Source organism: Catharus ustulatus, chromosome 2, assembly GCF_009819885.2.
Source record: "Catharus ustulatus isolate bCatUst1 chromosome 2, bCatUst1.pri.v2, whole genome shotgun sequence".
Taxonomy (NCBI): domain Eukaryota; kingdom Metazoa; phylum Chordata; class Aves; order Passeriformes; family Turdidae; genus Catharus; species Catharus ustulatus.
The window spans coordinates 93,182,884-93,201,569 of NC_046222.1; the positions used below are offsets into that span (position 1 = coordinate 93,182,884).

At 43.4% G+C, this 18,686-nt stretch overlaps 1 protein-coding gene across 4 annotated transcripts; it reads right to left on the reverse strand.

Annotated features, from left to right (window-relative positions):
* Positions 1–6,403: 6,403 nt before the first annotated feature.
* Positions 6,404–18,204, reverse strand: TXNDC9 (thioredoxin domain containing 9). Of its 4 annotated transcripts, none has more exons than XM_042779067.1 (5): positions 17,497–18,204; positions 15,182–15,398; positions 12,907–13,025; positions 10,760–11,014; positions 6,404–7,945 (listed from the first exon to the last, which is right to left on the reverse strand). In XM_042779067.1, the coding sequence occupies exons 1-5, from the start codon at positions 17,502–17,504 to the stop codon at positions 7,828–7,830; spliced, it is 717 nt and encodes a 238-aa protein (XP_042635001.1). In that variant the 5' UTR covers positions 17,505–18,204; the 3' UTR covers positions 6,404–7,827. The 4 variants fall into 4 exon arrangements, with proteins under 4 accessions (XP_042635001.1, XP_032908921.1, XP_032908923.1 ...); XM_033053030.1 differs by lacking the exon at positions 17,497–18,204 and adding an exon at positions 17,014–17,076; XM_033053032.1 differs by lacking the exon at positions 17,497–18,204 and adding an exon at positions 17,007–17,045.
* Positions 18,205–18,686: the final 482 nt, after the last annotated feature.

Genomic DNA, 18,686 nt, shown 5'->3' on the forward strand with positions numbered 1-18,686 from the left:
TTCAAGTCAAGGGAGAGCAGAATGGACACAAAATGTTACCTGACACAATAACATTTTCCACTTGTCTTACATAAACTAGAAGGGACCACTCCTGAGACCTAAAGCACACCAAGATTCAGTACCAACAGTTCTTTCCTACTCACAGATTTTCACTTTATAGTTTTTCCCCCTTATGCCAAGGGAAGTTTTTTAATTCTGCTTAATGGAGAAATGATCAAAATGGAGCATTATTTTGAAAAGCACTACATACTGTGCATGTTGTTCTCCTTTGGGTTGCAGGTTTTAGCATCACATGTCACTGGGTGGTGAGAATACCATCTAAAATTCCTTGGAATGAAACCCACATTAATTATTGTCTCCATTGTGAGTTTCAACTTGTTTCATAACATCGACAGGCAGATGAATTTCTCAGGTTGTTCCTTTTGTCTCAGGTGTAATTATAGGTAGCGCCAGGTATTCTCAGACTTTGTAACTGCTTTATAGGGAAGCTGCCCATCACTGCTGACGTAGGTTGGATACCTACCACTAACTGACCAGTTAAAGATGCATCTGTAGCATCATCTCAGACAAATCCTCTGCAGTTGTCCTTCTCAGCTTTTAAAGAGATACACCCAGTTTAATAATTAAATTTCCACAATATTTTCTGTTTTACATCTAATATACATGCAAGTAATCACAGAATCATTTAGGCTGGAAGACATTTCTAAGAATATGGAGTCCAACCATTAACCCAGCACTGCCAATTCCACCACTAAACCATGTCCCTAAGCACCACATCTACACATTTTCAAAAGTCTTTGAAGTTGTAAGGCATGAGGCTCTCAGTTTTCACTGTATTCAAAAGTGAGCAAGTGCTGAGAGTCCCAATCTCTTCCTTCATCTTGCCTTTCTGAACGCAGATAAGCATCGAAGCAACATCCCACTCTGCATCTCTCTGGCCTTCACAAAAAATATCTAAGGCCAGAAGTGTTTATGAGGTTTTAAATTTAACTGTAGGAAAGGTGTCCTAGCAAAAAAGGTCACTGGTATGGGTTCTACAACAGCTTGTTCATGTCCCATTTTAAAGACAGATCTATCACCTATAGCAAGTAATTCGAAGTCTGAGCCAAGTTAGGGTCCTGCACATGGGTCAGGGCAATCCCAAGCACAAATATAGGCAGGGGGATGAATGGATTGGAAGCAGCCCTGAGAAGGACTTGGGGACATTGGTTGACAAGAAACTCAACACGACCCAGCCATGCACACTCACAGATCAGAAAGGCAGCAGTCCCTGGGCTGCACCAAAGTCAGTTGTGGCCAGCAGGCTGAGGGAGGGGATTCTGCCCCTCCACTACAGTCTCATATGATTCACACTGGAGCAACAAATTCAGCTCCAGGGTCCCGAAGTAAGAACAATGTGCAGCTGCTGCAGCAAGTCCAGAGGAGGGTGATCAGAGGGCTGGAGCACCTCTCCTATGAAGACAAGCTGAGAGAATTTGAATCATTCTGCCTGGAAAAGGAAATACTCTGGGGAGACCTTATAGGATACTCCACTACCTAGAGGGTCAAACAAGAGAGTTGTGGAGGCACTTTGTACAAGGGCTTGTAGTGATAGGACAAGGGGGAATGGCTTCAAACTGACACAGGGTAGGTTTGGATTTGATACAAGGAAGAAAATATTTGTGAGACACTGAAAGAGGTTGCCCAGAGAAGTTGTGGGTGCCCCATCCCTGGAAGTGTTGAATGCCACACTAGATAGGACTTAGAGCAACCTGGTTTCATGGAACTGTGATGGTTAAGTTCCCTTCCAACATGAACCATTCTGTATTTTGATGATAACTATTAAGGGCATTTTTGTGTACCTGGAACTAATGACACAAAGCATTGAGGACTGTTAGCACTCTAGAAAACAAACAGGAAACAATTTCAGGCTTTTTTCTAGGGCAGTGCACTAACAAAAGAAATAATTAGCAAGGAGGAAATAGATCAGGAAGGTAATTAATGTTGTTCTGTGCATTACAATCACCTGATTTTCATACAATGAAAGCCGATTGTTACTGGAGATTGCATGGTTTGCAAAGAAGGTAAGTTAATTTTTAAACCCTACTTTTCTATGACTCACATGTTGAAGTCATACCACCAGGTAGATGATGCTTGAACATTTTATGTTCCAAAATGTGTATTATATTAACACAGATTCAACACTGAGCTGAAGCAGCAATCTGGCTACTAGATCAGTGTTGGCTTAGTTTAGGCAGCTCAAGCCATGGCTGTAACAATTAATGAAAAAACAAAAAGCAGCTTTAGAATATGCCCCTTACGGACTCTCATAAAACTGAGTTCTAATTACTTCCTTTCCATCAATAAGCACCAAATATCTCTCAGTGTACATGCACTTAAAATTACAGTAATTTCACGATTATAAGCCACACTGAGTACAAGCCGCACTTCTGGGTTTCAGCAACTTTTCATTCTTTGTCCATATATAAGCCGCACCTGATTATAAGCCGCATGTTACAATACAGATTGTGATAAAAGGTATCTGTTCTATCACCATCTGTTGAGGGTGGGGACAGTGATCCTTTTCTCAAAGGCAGATATTCTGCTAATGGGCCATCCATTGAAACCAGGCAGGGCATTGTTCTTTGTCTTTTCACAACCCATCCTTCCTCCAGCGAGTCATTTTCTGCTAATAGCCCATTGAGTCCCACTGTGGGACTGATAAAATTGCTGCATCCCATTGGAAGTTGCTCCAGCCAGGGGGAAGAGCCCAACATTTCTTACCAAGATAAAAACAGAGGTTTGGGACACTAAGGTAGCCCCTTTCTCCACTGGACTCCAGAGGAAAACCGGATTTCTCCACATCACCACTGGACCTCTGGAGGGAAACTGCACCTTCTGCAGCAGCACTGCTTCAACTGAATCACATCTGTCACTGCAGGAGGATGCAGCCACCATTTAATGGGACTGCTACCAACACCCTGCCTGACGGGGTGTCAGGTTGTACTCTGACTTTGTCAGGGTTTGGGGTTTGTTTCTTTGTAGTACTGTATTTCTATTTTGATTTCCCTAGAAAAGAACTGTTATTCTAATTTCCATATTCTTGCCTGAAAGCCCCTTGATTTCCAAATTATAATAATTTGGAGAGAGGGGGTTTACATTCTCCATTTCAAAGAGAAGTTTCTGCCTTTCTCAGCTGACACCTGTCCTCCAAACTAAAACAGCAACTTTTTGTTCTTTGTCCATATATAAGCCGCACCTGATTATAAGCCTCACTTTGGGTTTGGACCAAAATTTTAGTCAAAATGGTGCAGCTTATAATCGTGAAATTACTGTAATTAACCAAATTTGAACAAAGTGTTTTTGGGTGATGCTCTGGGGTCTTACTTACGTATTGCTTTAGCCAGTTTGATGTGTTACCTTAAATTTATGAAGAAGGTACAAGTTCCCTTCTGTAGCATATGATACAGAATGGTGCTCTGCAGAGGGACAGGTAACAAGGAGCATCTGGCAGACCACAGTGTCTTGGATCACCACGATCATATTGGACTGGCTGAATGCTGAAGGCTCCCAAGCATGATCCAAGAACAAAAGATCAGAGTAGACCTTTTTTGTGTCAAATGTGATGGAACCTATCTCTATTTATCTTCTAAACATGACTCAGGAACAACATACCCCTCAGAAGAATTCTCAAGCAGTCTACTGTAACATCAAGTACTCTCACCTTCTGATTCTTAGAGGCTTTTCATCAGCTCCAGAGTACAACTCTCACTCTCAAGCTGTCATATACAGCTGTTCTAAAGAGACAGAAAGAGCAACTACCACTGACAGAATTTTCCTTTCAAAAAGTGGGTCACACAGCTATTGTATATGCAATGAGTACAAAAAACATGTTATTTCTGCATCAGCTAGTGCTTGTTTGTGTGTATGTGAGAGATGAAGTGATAGCATCCCTCACCCTGGGTTGAGAACACCAGCTTTACTCTTATGGGGAAGACAAAGGGCTTGTCTTAGAAACTGTACTGGTCAAAGTCCAAATTTCTATAGAAATTTCTGTAGAAAAGCCTTCATCTTAGTATTTCTAGGTGGGGGATAGAAAACTCAGTTGTTATCCTCTCCAGAATGTTTCTCATCCTGCCTCTTTCTGTGACCAGACTTCTTCACACTCCCAGATCCCAAAGTTCAACTCATCAGTTTACTTCAGGTTAGATTTCTTGAGTAGAAACACAGCAAAACCCAGGATCATCAATGAGTGATCAAGGAGCATCCAGTCAAAACCACGTAATTCAGCATCAAGAACTGAACAACTGAGATCCTGTTTGGTTATTATTATTGCCTTCGTGCCTTTTAAAAAATTATTTCATACCAGGCATCAGGCACAGACTTAAGCACTAATCATTATTAAAGTTATATGCTGAGTTCAGGCATAAGCTCCATCACTTCCAAAGCTATACCTGAACATTTCTCATCTCTTTGTTGTCTAACAACCTTTCATGACTGACACATGTCAGACCAGGTACAGTTCTGTGATTGGTCTGGGCTCATGTCATGCCCATTAGTCAGTCATGTCCTCACATACCTCATCCATCTGCTGTAAGCAATTAATTATATAAAACCCGTGTTCCTTCTGGATATTGCAAATCATCATCATCATCATCATCATCTCATCTATCAGCCATACGGTCACTAGATTGCTGTTGACAAAGTTAACCTTTCTGCTTTTCAAGTCTGTACAACTGACATATATTTGAGCTGGTGTTCTCTGCATTGTGACACTTCCAGCTTGCTGTCCCGGGTCTTACAATCATGAACAATTTATTAATTTAACCTGCATGGCAAAATCATTAAAATCTACCACAGAAGAGTACAGTAATTTCATGACTATAAGGCGCACCCTTATGACTAAAATTTTGGTCCGAACCTAGAAGTGCGCCTTATAATCCGGATGCGTCTTATATATGGACAAAGTTTGGAAATTTGCCAACCCGGAAGTGCGAGCTGTGAGCCGAGCTGGGACCTGTGGCCGCGTGGGGGGAGTTGGGAACTGCGGGACCCGCAGCCGCCAAGTGGGGGCACGCCAGGACTTGCCACGGCCACCAGGCGGGGGGACGCCGGGACGTGGCGCGGCCGCGTGGTGGGAGCCAGGAGCTGCGAGCCACGCCAGCCGGTGCTGGGGGCAGGTGGGAGTGCTGGGGCCCATGGCACGGGGAGGGCGCCTGGGGCTGCCTTTAAAGGCTACACCGATCTGCGAAAAATGTTTGAAAATTGAGCACCTGCCAGTAATTTGTTACTTTGTTGCACGCAGCGCAGCTCCTCGCTGCAAAAAAAAAGTGCGCCTTATAGTCCAGTGTGCCTTATGGTCGTGAAATTACTGCAATTTGTCCCTTGCTACTCAAACTAAATGAATTTCCCATTTCTTAAAGAACTTCTAGGTTTCAGCAAAACCAACATTTTTGGGTTTGAATTGTTCATCTCAAAGTAATATGCAGGATGGAGGTGTAACCAAGAGGACTGTTCAGTAACAGTTTTAATATTAATTTAAGACAGAATATGCACAAAGCAGACATGAAAATAAATAAAGACTTGAAGCAAATCTGTGAGATTACTACTTGAAAATAAATTTAAACTTATAGTACAAACAGTCTCAACTTCCCTTGTTACTCATGTCCATGGCAGAGGGGTTGGAACTAGATGATTTCTAGGGTCCCTTGCAACCCACCTCATTCCCTGAGTCTGACTCTACCCCAGCCACACATTCCTGCAAACTCCTTGTATCAGCACTAGACTATGTGTGGTCATGTTACAAGCCTGATGAAGGAAGAGGTCCCAGGAAGGATGAAGAAAGATTAACCTAGAAAGAAAAATCATCAGCTTAAAGTGACATGAAACCACAGACTCCAAGCAGGATTTGCACTGAGTTTGTAATGAGGATATTCACGTGTAGAACTGAGTAACCTCCAACAAGGCACCGTGCTGGAATCCTGACAAGCCCACGCATTTCCACACAGCATGCAACTACATTACAGGTGATTTTATATTTCCACAGCTTATTCAACACAATTAGGACTCAGTGATGAGTCCTGCTAAGACACTTGTAAAAATACTGTTGGAACATTGGTTTCCTGAATTTTGTGCAACTAGATGCAGGAAAAAGGAGCATTTTCTAATGCATTTAGAGTTTATGCATTAAAAAGATCAACGTGAAGCAAGTCTCCTTTATGCATCTCCTAGATCAACAGACAGCTGTGTACATCTTAAGCTGATTGTGTTCTCAAAGTGATCCTGTATGTTAAGACAGAACTGTGTATCGCCTATTAGAAATCTAGAAAGGGCTCATACGCACTTTCTGATGGAGTTTATTGATGGAGAAATTAATCCACAGCATCTAGATCTCCTTCTTCGAAAAAGGATGCAGTAGTCAACGTTAGAATGAAAATAATTTTATTTCAATGTACATGAACAGAAATAAAATATAATTTTCTAAACTTAAAGAGATATATTGCTGGGCTGGCCCAATCACAAGTGTTCTCTATTACAAGGCAGCAAGACTGGTTAGACCCACTTCACTGCTTTTTGGACCAACTGCATTCAAAGTACCACCTCAAAAGGGTCCTTCAGCAAAAAGCAAACAATTTTTTTGAAAATGAAAAGAAAACTCATCAACTGTTCACCTAGCCAGGAATTTTACATTGTGTCCAAGGAGGATCTCTCTTAAAAATTCTGTCCATAACTGAAGAACAGTACACAGTATGCAGCACTATATCTAAACTTAACAATCAAGGTTTCTCCCAAATACTTTTCTCTATTCTACTCTCTTGTACAAAGCATCTGCTATAAAATCCACACATTCACAACCACAGAATGATACAAACCTGTGAACAAGGCTGTTTTCAAAATGCTTGTTGCTATGTGCTATTACCTGCTGTATCAGCTCTAACATGCAGCATTCGTAGATGGTAAAAGGGGAAAAATAATTTCTCTTATTTCAGAATTCTCAGAAGTTATGACTGCTTTTACAACTTCTAGTGCAATGCAGTTAATTTATTCAATGGCATGATATGGCACCATAAGATAACAATTGTTTGTTAAAATACACAATTTCTTTACTAATAATTTTGTGGTGCTTTACTGATAATGTAAGTAAAAATAAATTTAAAAAGACAACTGAAAGAGGAACTGAGAGAAAAAAATATTTTTTTTTAAAAAGTGCCTGTTACCTTCTTTAATAAAGAAAAACGAAAAAAAACCCCTTGTCAGATTCAATGAAAACAATATGAAGTAGCTCCTCACACAGCACAGTGTAACTGTAGCCTCCTTGCCACATGATGTGGATGCCTGGATACTAAGAGGATTTAAAGAAATTTTTCTTCCATTATTTTAAGCAGCAAATGCTCTCAGACATGGTGTTCCCCAAGCCATACACTGCTTAAAGTAGATTGTGGGGAAGCATTGCTATCTGGACCCTGTTTTCATTCTTCCTTGTGCATCTCCTTTTAGCCACTGAGACCAGATCCTGGGCCAGAGGGACCTTTGGTCTGACTTCATACAGCTGTTTCTAAGTTACTTCAAAACATTTCATAAGCTTATACTTAAGACAAAGGGCTTAAGTTCATCATTTGCCACGTCGTTTAGTTAGAAGGACTAAGATTTTCAAATTATAAACGACTTCCAAAAGAGGAAAAAAAATACTTAAGCTTTTTTCTGTTGTGACTCAGCTGTATAAAACTGTATAGAAAAATGAGAATTATGTGCAGATGTAATGAAAAGCAGTAAGCTTTATAAAAAACATTCTTAGAAATGTACTACGCATAAACAAAAGATGATTTACAAATATATTTAGCGGCTCTTCTAGTCATCATCAGAATCTGAATCATATATCTTCCCTCTGATGGTCTTCTTGTCCAGCTTTGTAAAGCTTGTTCCGTATTTCTTTTGACTTTGAAAAGGTGGCTCCGTCAAGTTTCCACTACAAAAAAGGGTAAGACAAGCTGATTAAAGCCATATTCATACAGACAGTAAGCATCATCTCTAATGACCTAATTAGAATGTATTTCTCCAGAAAAACACATTCTAAGAGAACACAGTGCCTACTTGCTACAGCAACCCTAAGCAGCACTGTGGTGTTGCTAGCATAGCACATCCTGGTCAAAATGGCCTGGATAACTGGAGTTAAGACAGGAGTGTGAAAGTAAACAGCACCTGTGAGTGAAGCTGTAGAGAAAAACTGTCTGAAAAGGCTTTTCCTGCAAACTGATCATACTAAAGACAACCATCTGTCAGATTAAACTGTAACCAGGGAATTACAGAGAGACTTTTCAAAACAGGTAAGGAGCCACCAGTAAAAAAGAAGCTAAAATACTGCTAACGAGGACTTGGGAGTCAAACCTGGGGTTTGCCAGAAGTCACCTTGTGCTATATCTGCCTAGGCCAGACAGAGTAGCTTCCCCACAGGACTGCACATCTTCTACACGACTGTGGGGGAACTCGCACCTCAGAGTGCCCCATGATCCTGCAGGGGCTCTCACACCAGCATGTGCATCCATGGGAATGGACCTGTGGTCCCTGTTGGCAACAGCAGGTTTTCACAAAGCTGGAGCACCTGCTCCTCTTCCAGCAGGGTTGCACAAGGAGGGGAATCCCCTCTGGCTGGTTATAAAAGGGTGTGCCCTGCTGTTGCTCAAATGACCTGTGAGGGGTTTGCATCCATGTGTCAGTGAGTGAGTGAGCAATTATAACAATTACAACCTTCTGGAATTAGCTATAAAGGGATGTTTAGAAATCTGTAGTTCTTTACAAAATGTTAACACTATTTTGCTGATACTAATCCTAAATATACAGTTTACTGATCGTGATTTAATTACATACATCAACACACAACTTGAATCTGATTTTGGGTAAGTAACTTGACCTGAGCAGTTTTTCCCCTAAATAAAGTGTACTCTTTCACCACCTGCTATCCCACACGCTGAAGGAAAAGAACTATATCTAAGCTCTGAGGAGACCTATGCCTTTTTCAGGAATTCCAGAGAGTGGGATGTTACTTTCAGAGCAGTGTGGAAACGTGGCTTGTGTTGCAAAGGCAGGGTCTGCCAAAATGAACAAAAAACAAAACTGGCCCACTCCATGAGGAGCTGGTACCTACACAGTACTAGTAGAGTCAAGTAGAAGTAAAATTATGCCATGAGCCAATGTATCAATATTTAGCAAATTCAGTGGTGCTTGATATCACTCCAGTGAAGGATTTTTCCCATAAAAAGCTGTTGCTGTCTAGAATATGCACCCAAGCTGTCTCTGTGTATTTGCTTTTTACTGAACTGAGAAATACCAGTTGTTTTAAAATTATACATTTCAGTAATTTCACCCAAAGCTCAACAGCTACTAAGCCAAATTGAGCAGTAGTTTCTTTGGCTTTAAGATACAATACTTCTTGCCAAAATTTTACCTCATTAGACATTCAAATAAATGCAGTTAATGAAATTTAAAACTTAAAAAGCACTAAAGACATTCAAAACAATAGAGCAAGATTAACCTAAAAAGAGAGATTATATTTGAACCATATTGGAAAGGAAAGCAGAATTTTCATAAATAGTTAGGCTATTGTGGTGACAGATACGTTCTACTGCCTTTTGTTCTGTAGTCTTTAACAAGATATTTATGATGATTATATTGTACTGTTACTCAATTTATTTACACTTGCTCAAATTATTTTCCATTTTTAGTACTGTTTGTTGATGAAAAAAGTATATCCATGTATGTAATACTGGCTTAGATGCAGTTTAGGGATGACTTGCTGAGATTTCTCTGAAGTGGATTAAAAATGCTCAGACTTCATTGCATTGCAACTGTGACATGAAGCATCTATAGATGCTATAGGACTACATTAGATGCATGACTCTGAAGCCATATCAGAGCATCACTGCTACTCCATGCACCTCACGACAAGAACTGGGTTTATTTTTATTACTCTACAAAAAGGAAAACTCAAAACTCATTACAATGTCTCAATACTTTGCCAAAGAGATTCTCTTCTTTCCCTTGATGAAGCACACAGATTAAGTACAGTAATTTCACGATTACAAGCCGCACTGAGTATAAGCCGCATCTCTGGGTGTTGGCAAACATTTCGTTCTTTGTCCGTACACAAGCCGCACCCAATTATAAGCCTCTCTGTCATTCGCAGTGAGGACCCACGTGCAACAAAGTTGCCAAATAGTAACAGAATCAGCGGGATGGCGGGGTTTACTGGCTCAACCCTGCTCAGGGCGGCCGCCAGGGAGCAGCCCCAGCCCTGCTCACCGCTGCTGCCGGGAGGCAGGGGAGCGGCGTGTCCGGTCGGTGCTGCTGGGAGAAGGGAGAGGGGTGTCCCTGGCCGGTGCTGCCGGGAAGAGGGAGAGGGGTGTGCCCGGCCATTGCCGCCGGGAGGCGGGAGAGGGGCGTGCCCGGCCAGTGCCACCGCCGCGCCCTCCGGGGCTGGGCAGCGCTGCCACTGCCCCGCCACCTGGGGCCGCTGCTGGCTCGGACTTCCGGGTTGGGAAATTTCCAAAATTTGTTCATATATAAGCCATTCCTGAATGTACGCCGCACTTCCGGTTTGGGAGCAAAATTTTAGTCAAAATGGTGCGGCTTGTAATCGTGAAATTACTGTAATTAGATTAAACTCTTACATGTCTCTTCTAGGGTACAACACATTGAAGTTACAACCTTTCAGATTCTCCTGTCTGCAAGTTCATTCTCTTTGTACTTTATCTGAAAATAAAAGAATCATGAAACGCTTAATTACCTGTAATTAATTACGTCTGCACAGCCTAATCTCCATTCTAAGGTTTCTGTAGTGAAGTCATCAGTGTTACCAAGGTCAGTAAAGCCCACAACGTAGTCTTGTGTTTTTCCATCTTTTATTAGTGCTAGAGTGGGAATTACTTTGATGCGCAATCTCTCGCACAAGAAAGGAGATTTTTCAGCATTTAATTTCAAGAATTTTGTCTCAATGTGCTTTTTTGCCAATACAGTCAAATGTTTGTCCATTATTTGGCACCTGTGGAAAAAATAACCCAAAATATATGAGTGTTAGAATGAATAAGCTGAAGAATAAGCATTTGAGAGAAAGTTCAAAAGCAGCAGTAAAGAGCTAGTTCTATCATGTTAATACTTAGACATGACCTTCGTAATTGAGCATTTAGTTTCAGGAGAAACTATGTTTCAGAGGTAGCTGGATTTAATGACTTACAGTGGAACAGCCTGGAGCACCTCTACTGTACAATTATACCATCCCTGTCTCTAATTTCTTCCTAATTACTTTCCATATGCCTGGAAACCTCGTGCTCATTTCTTGAGGCCTGCACTTACTGATGACATTTCTTTCTATTGTTCCAGCTCTAGTTTCACTGCTTATCAACTGGAAAAAAATTCTCTATAGAAGATTTCTTCAGAGAAGTACTCTTAACGTGTTACAGTGTTTTGGATTTTTGCAGTCACTTCCTTCACAGCTGAGATGCAGTAACTCAGTGTAAGTTAAAAAAAAAGTGATTTGCACAGGCTGCTTTGTACAGTAGTGCTAAAGGCAAAAACACTTTGCTTCTCTGTTGCCATGGAAAAGGAGTGAGCATACAATTACTGTTTCTCAGCTATGGGACAGTGACATCAACTGCTCAAAATACTTGTCAGATCACAGAGATTTGTGGACTGTCACCTGCAATCTCAGCTTCCTGGATAGTCTGAGTTTGGCTTAGCTGCATGAACTTTGTGATGTGACACAGTCACATCTGTGATGTGACTGTCCTTAAACTCGAAAGGAGAGCTGAACAGATCAAAAAGCTGGACTGGCAAAGATGAAAGCAACTTGATACAGTGGTTGGTAAACTCAGCACATGAGCTTCAACCTGTTTGCCAGCATGACACACTTTACAAAGCACTTTCTCAAAAGTTCCTTCTCCTGTCTGAGCCTACAGACTTTGCTGATTCAAGAAACAAGAACCCAAACCTTTACTTTATTTGCAGTGACAGCCTTTCACCCTCTTGAGAAAAAAACCAGCCAAACAGAACTGCTTTTAACACTTAGGAAATGTAGGACACATATATCTCATTGCAAAATCCAGCCTTGACCTCTTTCAATTTCTCACATAGAGGCTGTTTCAGTTTATATTCTATAAGCTAGGGAGAACATAACACCTTTGGGGGAAAAAAAACCCCAAAGAACCAAAACCAGGACAACTGGCTCCTCCTTCAATAAACTACTCTACTTTGCAACTGCATTTTAACAGAACACATTGAGAGAGACCCAGTGAGGAACAGCCTATAATCCAGAACTTCTGAAATTCTTCCAAGGAAGTGGGACATCTTAGTTTGGGTTCCTATTCTGAGTAAGTACATCTCCTCAGATTTAGATGTCTCACACTCTAAAAAAAGGGACAGAATCACAAAGGCACAGGCACAAAGGGAAAGCAGGCGCAACTGATCCTTTCAAAGTAAAAGGTTAAATTCTCAAGATGCCTAGACAAGATTTTGGTCTTATTTTTTTTTTCTGTTTGCCAGAACCACCCAGAATATCTCTATCTAGAATAACCAAAGGCATCTTCTTGAAATGCTGCTCTTGTATGGTCTACATTTACAGACCTGGCTTCCTCAAACTAAATCAATAATGAAACACAGCAGTCTCTCAAATATTGTCAAAGAGGTTATACATCTATGTTCTAATCAACTATGTAGTACAGCATTAATTGTTGTCAAATCCTGTTCAGATTAACTGTAGTGGAAAAAAATACATTTAAAAAATCAAGTATCTTGAAAAGTACTTCATTTATAATGAAGCAATGTGAATAAATCTAAAAATGCCTGTTCACGAGTAGGATTTGAAAGAACAAAAAACCACATCTATTTTTGTAGATATCTTTAAACAGAAGTTTTCTTCAGCAAGATTATTTACTGTACCTGAACGTTGTATCTCTATAGAAATGGCAAACCACATTTTTACTTTCTTTGACTTCTTGGAAAAAGTCTCTCTCGCTTGGGATTTCTCTATATTCTCCATGTCCTTTTGAAAGCCACTCCTTTGGGAAAATATAAAAGCAAATAATTAGTATGGAGGCTGTTAGTCTATGTGTTGTGCAAACTCTACAGCTTTGAGAAAACGTCCATTTTGGAAGAGGGGCCTGTAGTGAAAACCCATTTCATACAGTAGTGGAAAAACAAATTACTTCCTCCCCTTTAGTTTTATTTTGAAAATAAACAGATAAGGCCACCCACCTTATTTGGAAATACAAATCTTGTACAAGGCTACATAAAATTCTGCAATGCAGCCTCTTGATAAGACAAGACTAGTTCAAAGAATACAACAAAAACTCTTGGCATTTGAACACGTTTCTTGTGTACTCAAAGAACCCATCTTAAATATAGTCAAGTAATTACATAAACTAAATAAATTTAATTTTTCACTCTATTAAAAAAAACAGTGAGGAAAAAAGCCTACTAATTCATCTGCAATAGATTATTTTTTCCTGTCATATACACACTGAAGGGATCTTAACATGAACCAGGCTCACAGAAAATCATTCAGAAAACACATGTGCACCATTAGTCATAACACTGATGGAGAAAGAGAATGCCACAAGCTAAAATTTAGAGGTAACTTCAAAAACTGTCTGATTAAGTGTGCAAATACAGTTTCCAAAGAGCTAATCTTCCACATTTTGGACGAACACACTTAGCAAAAACCCACAGCCTCTACATTACTAAAAGTTAATTGCAATGTATTTAAACAAATAAAAACTAATCTAAATTATTAGAAGTAGTGCAGTATGACAAAACTGGACAAAAAGCCCTTCATTTTCCAATGTGGGGGGAAATTTTAGATAAATCACTGCTCTTAATCTTGCAGTTTTGTCTTACAAAGGTGAAAGAAAAAGGTTTCCAATCAAACCAAAGACATCCTGTAAGCTAAATCAGGACAGAACAAAGAATCTCCTGAATATTGTATACATTAAAAATTCATGGATGTATGAGCATATGAAGAAGTCATCATGATGCAAATCAAGAACTCACTGATCCCTCAACAGTGATTATGCATTAATTCCCCTCCACAGATTTATTCCAGAGTAGTGTGACAGCACACTCCTTTTACTGAGCAGTATCCTACCTCACATTTGCACTTGAAAGTGTGTGAGAACAGTGACTTAAGACCAAATGACATGAAAAAGTTTTTGCATGACATCTATCACATGTTCACATCCAAGGACATCTAACTGTTACAACTTCTGAAAAAGGTAAACACTGGAAACAAATATACACTGAACTTCTGAAGACAAGCGAATAGTGTGCCCCTTTCTCTACTCCTGTGTTTACAGAACCAAAGCTGCTGGCACTGCCTGTCCTCCAGCATCCCAGCCCTGCCATGGCAAAATCACTGCATTCCCATTGCAAAGTCTGGCATCTGCTTTTAAGGACTCCATTACAGCCAGGCATCTCCTTTCAGCCAAGTCACTTCTCCCCCACCACAATCAATTTGTTGTTTAGGTTAGCTCAGATGGAATAGGCTGAGAAACCTGCAGCTTCCCTACTTAAAACTCAGGTCTGACACCATGTTACCAAAATTATGGTGTAAACTATTGCTCAAAAAGAGCTCTGAGGGAGCATAAAGACCTCATTTGACATGAAGGAGATTCCTTCCTGTAAGAGGAAATGAGCAGTCATACCAAGACAACATTTCATTGGCTTAGGAGGAGTGTGACAAATGATTCCAGCCTAGGAACATGGAAAAATCCCGTTTCACCCTTCTGCAAAATACCTTAACAGATGGCACATATCACATGCTATAAGTTACAATTCAGAAGCTTCAGAAGGAAGACGCTTCAGAAGGAGCCTAAAGCTTTATGGTTAGGTTGCCTACAGGACTCATGCTTCAAGATACCAAAGTTCAGTGAACACAGACACACTCAAATCTCTGTAGAGAGTCGTTATTCTATCCTTATTGTAACAATCACAGAGGTGCTTCTTTCCTCCTATTAAAAAACAACAAAGCATGCACATGTGGACAGACACTTTCCTGGATAATTCAAAATTAATAAGCACAGAAAGGAGAGAAAGAGGGAAAAACCCACAAAACCAACTAAACAACCCCAAAAAACTTAGTTCACACATACAATTTCCCAAGGGTTTCCAAAAAGTCTGTTACACTCTACACATCAAGAGTCTATACTACAGAAATTACTTGTTTCTGCTGTTGGCTCTTTCTTAGTGCCTCAAGCCTCCTCTGTTTAAGGTGTTCCAATTCATCTTCATCCATTTGATCCAGCTTCTGTATTTCAGCATCCAGATGTTCTTCCACAACCTTGGCTGACTGAAGTATTTCATTCTCCAAAACTTTTTGAAGGATATCAACAGGGGTATCAGCAGCCATCTTTAGCTGGAAAGTGGTCTCTTCAGAGCTGTGGAAACAGTGATACAAGGAATTAACATTTACACAAACACTTAATTAAAACTCTGATCTCTCCTTTCTTGAAGTTCACACCAGAGAAAAACAGAGTGCTCTGCTATTTGAAGACAGGAGTAGTTAGCAGACGGTTCTTACTGGAACCCACTTTGGAGAATACTTTCATGATGAACACAGACGGCAAATATACAAGTCAAGTCCTATTATTTCAGCTGCAAAGGCAGCTTCTGAAAGTACACAGGAACCTAAAACTGCTTGCTAACATAAAGAAGAAAAGTTCACCTATTCCAAAAGGATGCTCATCCTGAGCCAGATGTACCTACTTTTACAAATATTCTGAAACAAGAAGATTCAGTTGGAAAGCTCCAAGCTGCTGGGAGGAGGTATAAGATGCCTCAGAACAAGTCTAAGCAACGCCCAGTATGTAAGTTTGTGCCAGTAGTTTAGATGCAATTACTTTAAGCTCCTCAGGCACATTAACATATTTAAATCCAAGTTAACACTCCTCTCCTCAGCTACAACAAAGACAAGGTGCTCAACAGCAAATGCTCTAGGCCAATACACTGCTTTAATTAGTTCCAGAAAATTGCTATTGCAAACAGCACCCTATGGCAGCCAGCAAGAGGATTTAAAAGCCACTACCTAATTGCTGCGTGAAGAAACACAGCAAAAATAATTTTCTGTAAAGTTCTCCCTGCCCAAACACATAAAAAATACAAAACCAGAATGCATGAAGAGTTGTGACAACACAATCGACTGCTATCCCCAATAAACTTATACTGCAGAAAACTATCAGTGTAGTGACTGACAGTTTTGAAACAGTGACAGTGCACAGCCACCCTACTCAGACTCTCAACCTGCTGACCACGGATCTGACAGTGCTGAGTTTGGGTTCCAGGGTACTCTTGGCTCTATTTCAAAGCAGGAGAACTGTCAGCGTCACTCACTGGCTTCGTGAACACCTTGCACACATAGGCAAGAGAAATTCTAAATAATGACGGGAGAAGCACCCAGATCGCGGCAGCAGCAGTGCCCGGCCCGCACACACGCGTCACTGCCACACTCGCTCTGCCTCCCTCCTCCCAAAGCCGCTAACCACAAAGTCTGCTCGCCCTCCCCCTTTCCTGTGCTTCCAGGGGGAATATGAACCTTGCCGGCGAAGATCAGAGGCCAGCAGGTCTCCAGGCGATGGAAAGACCCTTCTCAGTTAGGGCAAAGGGAGGCTCGTTCTCCAGAAAAACAGGACCCCCGCCAGTGCCCACCGCAATCCCAGGTGCCCAGCGCTCTCCCGCCTCCCAAGTCGCGGAACCCCGCGTGCCAAGAGACCTCTCCTGCGCAGCCGGGAGCCTCGGCACTACCGGCGGGGACGCGGTTCCGCCGCTCGGCCGGGAAGGGGCGCCGGGGTCCCGGCACACGGTGGGGGCACTGCGCAGGCGCTGCATGCCTCTCCCCGCGGAGTCGCTACACACAACGCCACAGACAGAGCACCCACCCGGCTCAGGATGAGCTGTGCAGGGGCGCCGCGCCGCCCCGCCCGCCCCGGGCGCGGTGCTGGTGGTGTCACCGCTCGCGGCCGCAATCACGACCCGGTCCCGGCACCCACCGCTCACCCTCCGCTTCCTCGCGCGCCGGCCGCGCCCCTCCGCCGCTATCGCGAGAGTCAGCGCGGGGCGGACCGCGCGCGCGTGGAACCCCCCCCGGCGCGCTGATTGGCCGGGAAAACGGGCGCGCACCCCTGGGAGAGGCTGCGCGCGCACCCGCGGAACTATTCCCTCCCTCCCCCCCCGCCCCCGACGTGCTGACTTGGCCGCGGGCCTGCGGGTGCGCGCCCCGCCGGCGTGCGTGTGTGCGCGTGTGGGTGTGCGTGCGTATATAGGCCGCACCTGCGGGCAGGAGCCGCCAGTTTGGAGGCTGCCCGCTCCGCGGGAGGAGCACGGCTCGCCCGAGGTAGCCGCCCCACCCTCCACGCCACCGCAGCTCCACCCCGAGGCGTCCCCGCCTCCGCCAGCACCCACTTGCCGGGGCGCTGCAGTTCCCTCTCCCACCGTGCTTGCGAGGGGCGGGGCAGAGCACGCCCCTTGCTTCCAACTCACTTTCCCATCGCGTAGGCGGTCTGGCGGCTGCGGAGGGGGCGCTGCCGCTGCTCTCTGGGGGATTCCTGCTTGGGGTTGGGCGTGAGGCCGAGGCCGACCCCGTCGCGGTGCGGCGGTCGGGAGCGGCGGGGCCGGGCCCCGGAGCGATGGTGTGAGGTAAGTCACGCTGCGGGAGCCGTGCCGCTCTCGCCGAGAACCGGGCTGTGCTGCAGCAGCTGCGGCTCGCCGCCTCTTTGCTTATTCCGGTGAGTGCGGTGGAAGATTCGCTGATATAAATATTGGGATATTAAAGCGTGTTTTTTTTTAAAAGCAAGCAACAGCAACAAAAAAAACCCAAACCAACATCAATAAAAAAAAAAACCGAACACACGTGTTCTGCTTTCTTCTTTCTTGGAAATCTGGCTCCCCGGTACCGAAATGTGCTGACGGAGAAGGCGCGGTAGGAAGATAAACTCGGCCTTATCTGCAGTCGCCTGGGAGCCTGGGTGGGAGACACTGATAAGGAGCTACAGCTGTATAAAGGCAGAGGGAAGGAAGAAGTCAGGGTGCTAGGGAGAGAAGCAGCACGGAAGTGGATCCTGAGGCTGAAGGGTGCGGAGAACAGCGAGCCTCGAAGGGTAACAGCGGCAGGGTGATGGCAACAACAACACGTGCAGCTCTCAAAGCCTATTTAATAAAATACATAAAACGATGTCTGTGCCGCCTGTGAGCGCTGTTATTTCAGCTCCGTCTTGCTTTGCTCCGGAGGAAGGCGGCCCCAAGCAGGTGAGGTCGCACCTGAGAGCCCCCCCGCCCCGGTACACGGTGTTTGCTGCCTCCCTTCCGCGCTGTCTCTCTGAACGTCGGCACCCGCCCCGCAGGGCTTTCCTGGGCGTGTGCGCTCCCTAGGCTCCTTGGAGGGGAGCGGGAGGGACAAGTTTGTGCACTGAGAAAAACTGGCAAAGGGGATATTTTAAATATCTCCCATTCCTGGAGCTCCATGAGATCGTTGCCGTGAACCCCGTGCTGCTTCCCAGGCCCTCCCTGTTAGGGAAGAAGGGAAGTCACCTCAGGGTAGATGGAACTGTTCTGCTTACACTTCGCCTACAAGGTAGCCGGGGCTGGGGATGGCGGACCAGCAGAGTCCAGGGAAGTGTCCTAGGCATGTCCCACACCAAAATTACTTCCCGGTCCTTGTACTGCTGCCCTGC

Coding starts and splice junctions, on each gene's coding strand:
- TXNDC9 (XM_042779067.1), bottom strand. Junction 13,026..15,181: donor AGAGCCAACAGCAGAAACAA/GTAATTTCTGTA, acceptor ATTTTCCCAAAG/GAGTGGCTTTCAAAAGGACA. Junction 7,946..10,759: donor GCAGACGTAATTAATTACAG/GTAATTAAGCGT, acceptor CCTTTTTTGTAG/TGGAAACTTGACGGAGCCAC.